This window comes from Macadamia integrifolia, unplaced genomic scaffold, assembly GCF_013358625.1.
Source record: "Macadamia integrifolia cultivar HAES 741 unplaced genomic scaffold, SCU_Mint_v3 scaffold2845, whole genome shotgun sequence".
Lineage (NCBI taxonomy): Eukaryota > Viridiplantae > Streptophyta > Magnoliopsida > Proteales > Proteaceae > Macadamia > Macadamia integrifolia.
The window spans coordinates 1-7,632 of NW_024869003.1; the positions used below are offsets into that span (position 1 = coordinate 1).

A 7,632-nucleotide genomic window follows, 5' to 3' on the forward strand; every position below is an offset into this window, starting at 1 on the left:
GGAGCCTCGTTCAAAATTTGGAAATAGACTTTCTTGCGAAGTTTTGGATGTTCTGATACTGGCCTTTCTATGCTATTTCTATGCTACTTGAATGGAACCCATCCTTGTTAGACTAATGTAGGGAAGGTTTCTAAAGCTTGGTTGGGTGCTGGTTTCTGTTCTAACAAGTCGGATATGAATATAATTGCGTTAGGTAAATGGTAGGTGAATGATTAGGGCAGAGATCAATTACTTTGGATTTGGACTCTTTTAAGGAGAGATGTACCATCAACTTCTAGCGTACTGGAAATGCATCTCGGTGAAGGAAACACCCAGAATCTAAGAATCATAATTTCTCCTTCACTATTGTATGAAGCATGGTTTGAGGTATTGGTATCAAATTGATTCCTGATCAATCTTGTAATGGTGGATCGATAGGGATCAATGGTAAATAATTCAAATTTTAAATAAAATCAGGCCAAGTCTATCCGATTGAGGCTGATCTGGATATCGTGTCTGAGTCCAATAATGAAGTTGATAATAGTAAGGGTGTCAATCGGTCTGGAACCAGGTATTTGGTTCAGTTCTGGTTTCGGTTTCAAAGAGTGTTAGTGTGATCCAGAATCGGACCAGGTCCCGTCTCGGTTATGAAAACCCGTATTCATATAGAACCTGTCAGGTTTTGGTATGGTTTTGATTTTCATTCGGGTTTTGTATTCGGTTCTTATTTGGTTCCAGTATTCAGTTTTAAATTCAGTTCTTCTATGCAAAAAACAAATACAAATGGTCATTCACTAGGTTGTTGGTCTTCCCCAACAAAAGAGTGGTTTAAACTTTGACTATAATTATAACTCTATAAGATAATTTGAGTGATTAATTATGTCAAGTTTCTATTTAAGTTACGTAAGTGTTTAGTTTTTTAAAAGAAGAAAAAGTTACATCAATTTATTTGGTTCGATTTCAGTTAGAACCGCAGGTTCTTGACATAGATCCAGATCCTAACCGAACTGAATTATAAGATGTAACCATATTATAATCGGTTGGATTCGATTCAGAACTGAATTCGATTTTCGGTTTTGGTTTCAATTTGACACCCTTAGATAATACCCCCCTTGTTGTCCAATACCCTTTCCACAACATCAGAGGCCTTCAGTTCGGGGGAAGGAAAACCCAGTTATATATGACAAGAGTTGAGAATTTGAATGTGGAATCGGCTGATTCAAATCTGAACTGACCGACTCGATTCCAATTAATGTTGATTTCTATTACTTATTTCTCAGTAAAATATGGGAAAAAAATGAAATTTACATTTTGTTGCAAAATTTTAGGTTTTTGGATTAAAAAAAAAAAACTTGTGCGGGCTTTTAATTCTAATTTCTCAATTAAAAAAAAAACCACTCTTATACGATCTTGTTCCCACACATGGTATCAAATCTAGGACTTTTTCTTGTGTGGATTCCATGTATGTGAATCAGGATCTCTTTATCCACTCTCGACACAAAAACATAACAGATTCTGAGTTTTTTAACATTGAACCACACTTTGAACAGCAGGTGGATAAGAAGCCGCAAGCAATTAACTCTCACAAGGGGCTTTTCGCCAAGGTTTTAAAATTTGGAATTGGCATCTAAATCGAAAAAAATTGATCAAAACTAGTAATTGATGGGAGTTAATCGCTGTGAATTGATAGGATCACTTAGTGCTGATTCACCATTTTTCTTGGAGGATGAAATCGTCTGCAATTCCGATATCGTACAATTCTGTGAAATATCACATTCAGGGGATGACACGTGTATTGATACCAATGCAATGGTCCAGATCTGGTATAACTAATAAAACCTTAAATCAGTGAAGAGTCATTTAAATCAGATCTGGATCATTGCATTGGTATCAATACACGTGTTACCCCTGAAAGTGGTATTTTACGAAATTGTATAAGATCGAAATTGCGGACAATTTTTTTCCAGATATGTTCAATTTTTTCACCCTTTTACAAACATCAAATCAAACTACTGTACTAACACGCTTCATCCAAGCAACTGCCCTACTACAACTCCAGTACCAGATAATACTAAATTGCATTCTGGAAAAGAAAATTTACAGAGCTACTGTTTTGATAACTCAAACACACTTTTTTTTTTTTTTTTTTTGGGTTAAATAACTCAAATACCTTATATAATTGCATCATAGGAATGTAATCCTATCATAGGAAACAATGATCAGAAACCAATGACCCTAATACTCTAACAGTAGACTAAGACAATCATCATCAACTCTTGAACTGCATTAAAATTCTTCTTCCTCATCCCCTGTAGTTAATCATTCCCCTTCCTTCAATATTCAGGGACGGGCATGTCGTCATCATCAGGTTGGGCCAACACCCAATCTCCATCCTCATTAAGCAGCATCCCTTTATTCTTCTCAACCCACCAAGACGCAGGAACCAAGCATTCATCCTTGAGGAAATCACAGGACTTGTTAACCAAAGCAAGAGTTCTCTTCACCTTCAGCTCAAACTCTCTCCCTTCCCCATTCCACCCAGCAACTATATGTAACATCGCCTGAAGATTGTGCCAGTCCCCTGGAAACTTGGAGTCCTTCAAGTTGGGGGATTTTCGAGTATCAATCTCAAGCTCAATACCACTATGACGATAACCCAGAAGCCTACTCGGGTAGTGAGGTATTACATCAATCTTGTTCCTGATGTGCAAGATTCGAAGATTTGGGAATGAGTCGATCATGTCGTTGAAGGCTTTGTTACCCACTTGAGGGCAACCGAACACAAAGGCTGCGATGGGGATCGTGGTTAATCCGTTCTCGACAAGGTCGAAAGCACTGAGGATGGATAAGCTCGCACCCAAGCTGTGGCCTGCAAAGGTTATGCTGAGATCCTCGTCTTTGTAGAGAGTGACTAGTTGTTTGATCTTGGTGAGGAGTTGAGTTCTGGCGCTGGTCTTGGTGAAAGGGGATCTTGGGTCTTTGGATGTGTAGATGGTGAACCAACCCTTCATCACCTTGGGTTTCTTTTCATCTTCATCTTCATCTTCATCTTCATCGTCATCGTCATCATCAGCATCGGCATCTTCGTAGTTGCTGTGGTGGTGGTGGTGGCAGAACAGAGCCTCGTACCAGTGATGCTTCTGCTGCTTCAGTGGTAGTGGTTGATTTTGTTTTGTTGGGTTTAAAAGGGTTTTGATGGAGGCCTGATGAGGATCCAAGACATCAATCCATTCAAGGTTACGAATGGTTCCACGCCATGCGACATAGATTTCACGTCTACCGGTAGCCTGACTCACTTGATCGGTGGTGACAGCAATGTAACCGATCCAATTAGACTCACGATCCCAAGCCTCACGAGAGAGGGAGTGGAGGAGGAAGGATTGAGGGACATCGATGCGAGAGGTGGCATAGAGGAAGGCTGCAACTTCGTAGTCAGAAGCAGAGGGAAAGGAGACCTTTTGGAAGAAGGAACTCTTGCCGTAGCGGCTGCTGCCGCAGTACTTGGAGTTCTGGTCGCTGTTGAAGGCATCGTAGGTGGCTTGGCAAAAGTCGCCGCAACGGAGAATGAGTTTCCGGAGGTTGAGGTCTAGAGGGTCAAGTAAGCCTTCCCAGTGGTTGCTCCCCAGCAATTCTGGCCATGTTGGTTCGTCGGTCGCCATTATTGATCGCTTTAGCCCTTCACTCTTCTCAGAGGGTCTCAAAATGCAAAAGACTGGAAACACTTTAGAGAGATTTTGGAGAGAGAAACTGGAGAGATTCTTGTTTGAGGAAGGAGATCAAGAACGAAGAAAGGAAAGGTAACAGAGTCTAGAGTATCTAGACTAAGAAGTCACCAGGCAAGTCGGGCACAGAAAAGTTTTAGACACCAAACTGACCAATCGGGTCACAGACTATAGACTATAACTGTAAACTATAAGCTATAAAAGGACTTCAGCTTCCACGTCAACTCGCTAGTGGTCGGTCTACTTTCTCAGAAGGGGTCTCTCTTTACTTTTCCACTTAATATTCTCTCTCTACAACGGTAACTGTTCTTGGTGGCACTATTGGTCTAGTCAAATAGGTACGCCACGTTCTTCCTGGCCCAACCTGAATCAGCAATAATACCATAAGTTCACCCACCCCCTAAGACCTAGGTCATCTCTAATCTACCACCAACGGTGTGAGAAAGTTTTACTCATGATTAGTGACACCTTCCACTGTTACTTCAGCAACTCTCATTTGAAATGTTAAAATCAATTAAAGCTCTAAAATTACCTTGATAATATGGAATTAAACTAAAAATTAAATATGCTTTCAAGATTTAAAAGATGAGATAAATTTTCCCACCCACCAATTATTGTGGCAAGGGAAAACTTTCCTGCTCCAGCATTGCTGTAAACCTTTTCACCCTTAAAAGAGATATAAATGAACATTTTAGGAAGTACTTACGTAATTAACTGCACATTTGGAAATTAATAAAGACAGTTTATCACTTTATCCAAACAGCTAAGCCTAAGCCCTAACTATCTTTCTAAAAAAAAAAAATCAACCAAAAAAGAAATAAAAAAGTAGGATTGCTATAATCTTCCACTTTTTTTATTTTATCCAATTTGGAAAAGCAATCCATTATCCATCAATGCTATACTTGCCACTTGTATGTAATGATTATGGATTGACTATTTCATCTTTTTTCTTTCTTTCGTTTATTCTCAAATTATGATATATACAAAAAATGTTTAAGAGCCGAAAAGGGTAAACCAGAGCAGCCAACCTGAGGTTTTCATAAAAGGTAGATACAAGGAAAACACAAGGCCAAATAACAAGAAGGAAACGGCACAGCGGAAGCATAGGATAAAGAAAATAATTAGTCATGTGAAGATATTTAGCTAAAAAAGTAATTTCCATGTGTGGATCAAGTATCAGAATGTTTCCATTACAAGGACCTAATCGGGAGTCATCTGTTTTTAAGATCAATTATGGTAGAGTCGACTTACTCCCATCCACAATTTTTATTGAAAAAGGGTATTGTGGCAGTGATTCCTCCACAAGGTTCACTTGGAGGTCGTTTTCGTATTTAGAGATGTCATCATCATATTTACTCTTCCCCTATAAGGTTCATTTGGATTTTTGTCATTGTTATGTTACCTTCTCTTTCTGCCATAGATGTCTCATAGGAACACGAGACTTTAATATTTGGAGATGTCATCATCACATTTATTCTTCTATAAATATTCTACCATTGAGGTAAAAGGGAAATGAGTAAGAAAATCATAAGTTTAGGCTTAATAGGTTTACTTTATAAGATATTGGGAGAGCTCACTCCTCTTTTTATAATTATTCATATTTTTTTTTCTGAGTAATTTCCATTCCCCTCCCCTCCCTTTTGTTTTTAAAAATTTCACATATCTCCCCTTTATTTTGACAAATTTGACAGAAAATATGACTCCCTCAAATTATGTCCGTTAAGCTTTAAAAATATTTTATAAATACCCAAATCACCCATGTAGAATGTAATGACCATTATACCCATTAGAAGATAAAATGTTATCTTCTTTCACTTTCGTCTCTCACCTGTAGAGGCTGAAGCAGCGGCGAGAGGCAAGCGACTAGCGACGAGAGGCGAATAAACGCAAACTACAGGGGAAGGGGATGTAAATCACTCTAAAAATTTTGGTAAAGGCAGAAGGATAGAATCGTACTTTAACATCCACAACTAACAGTTTACTAACCAAGTTATTTGACAGGGGAGGTATGTGGGATTTTTTCAAATATAGGGGAGAGGGTTGGAATAAGCGCAAACTACAGGGGAGGGGGATGTAAATCACTTTTTTTTGGGGAGGGGGGGTGGAATGAGCTTCTAGTTTAGTAGCGGTAGCTGGCCAATGGAGGTCTAATGTAAATCCTAATAGAGGTTAATTGTTTGACTCTCTTACCTTCACGGCCTTTCTAAGTAATATTAGTAGGCACTAGGTAGTAGGTAGTGTAACAATAAGTGGCTTGGCCTAGTGCCTCCCTATCTAGCCCCATAGTGGGTCTTGCAAAAAATGCATAACTAAGGTTGTGTTTGATATGCATTCTAGGTCGACAATGCATTCCACAAATCAAATTGAGAGAAGCTTAATCTTCTATCCACGATTTTAAACATTTGGACATTATTTATTTAATGAATATTTATCATCTCATCTTCTCAACTTCATCATTTTGTGAGTCTTGAGCACTTCACCTCTTGAAAATCTCAACTCTAAATCATGATTCAAAAGAATAAACTATACATCTATACTTTGAAAACATTTGGAATCGAATAATGAATATTTTGAAAACATTTGAAATTGAAAAAATAATTTCAATGGTCTAGAAATTAAAATTTTCTAAAGAATCAGGAGTAAATGCATTTAATATGTGGGTTTTACGTAGACCAGACAAACGCTAGATGTAATATCTTTTCTTTATTTATTTTGCTTGTTTTGTTTTGTTTTGTTTTATTTTATTTTAAAAAATTGATTCTCTGACCATATGTCAGATAGCCACTGCTACTTCCTAACTAATGTTTCCCTCGGGTTGTGAATAGTGTGAAATGCAAAAAATATTCATCTTCCTATACCATCTATCTAACGAAGAAATCATCTTTCTTTTTTCTCCATTTGAGAGGTATGTTAGCACTTTTATCACCCATACATTTTTATAAAAGATTAGGAAAAAAAAAAAGCTATCCATTTGTAAGCGTCTGCACCTAGATACAAGTGGGTGCAAAAATTAGATCAGACTAAAATGGCAATCAGATAAAAAACCAATAAGAAATCAGATCAAATTAACTAGAGAAAAAAAATCTAAATCTCCTTGAATGATTTGGTTTCGGATTGACCTAATAATAGATAAAAATCGATTAAACCCGATTAATAAATAGATTTAACCGACCAATTGACACCCTTATAATGGATGGTCTACAACATTTTTCTTCCTTCTGAAGGCGTTAATAATCCGAGACTCACATACAAACTGACATTTAATTAGGCTATATATGTTTGGAAGTCAAAGAAAAAAAAATTAAATTGAACTCATATTTAAAAAAAAAATTAAATTGAACTCATACACTAACCAATCCCGAAAAATTCGATCCAACTACACCGAGCCGGTCGGTATCAGGATCCCAATAACTAAAACCTATCTGCCAATGATCAACTAGTCAACTGTACGCACGGTCTTACAAAGGTCGATATGGCTGATGCAATATCAACTGGTCCAAAGGTTGTAAGCCTTTTAGGAGTATTTTTAGAATTATTACTTTTGTTTTGGGCCAAGTAATCATTTCAACGTATAGTTATGTGACCCACGTATTCTTAAGGATTTAAACACATGCTGCACATGTCTTTAAATGAAATTATTTATGACAATGGTGCAAAGAAAGAACAGTTAGTAATAGAGGATTTTCCCCGTACCTATTAAAAATAGGTATTCGAACACCTCGAGTGTAGCTCTATTGGTCATTGTGCGTTAATGAACGTCTCTAATTCGACTCTCTTTGTGATTGATTTGTTACATGAAATAAGTGTAGTTATACATAATACACGTAATTCGGATTTATCTTTAGACTTGAATCATAAAATCAAGCAAGTTTGAGGGGTTCTTCGTTAAGAAAAAAATAAAAATACAAACGATTTATCTAACCCCCCCCCC

General features: G+C 37.3%; 1 protein-coding gene across 1 annotated transcript; it reads right to left on the reverse strand.

Annotated features, from left to right (window-relative positions):
* Window positions 1–1,916: 1,916 nt before the first annotated feature.
* LOC122067328 (phospholipase A1-IIdelta-like) lies at window positions 1,917–3,851 on the reverse strand. The gene has a single exon (XM_042631158.1). The coding sequence runs from the start codon at window positions 3,636–3,638 to the stop codon at window positions 2,313–2,315; it is 1,326 nt and encodes a 441-aa protein (XP_042487092.1). The 5' UTR covers window positions 3,639–3,851; the 3' UTR covers window positions 1,917–2,312.
* Between the last annotated feature and the right edge of the window lie 3,781 nt (window positions 3,852–7,632).

Excerpts from the sequence above, each read along its gene's own strand:
- LOC122067328 (XM_042631158.1), bottom strand. The coding sequence starts at position 3,638 with ATGGCGACCGACGAACCAACATGGCCAGAATTGCTGGGGAGCAACCAC.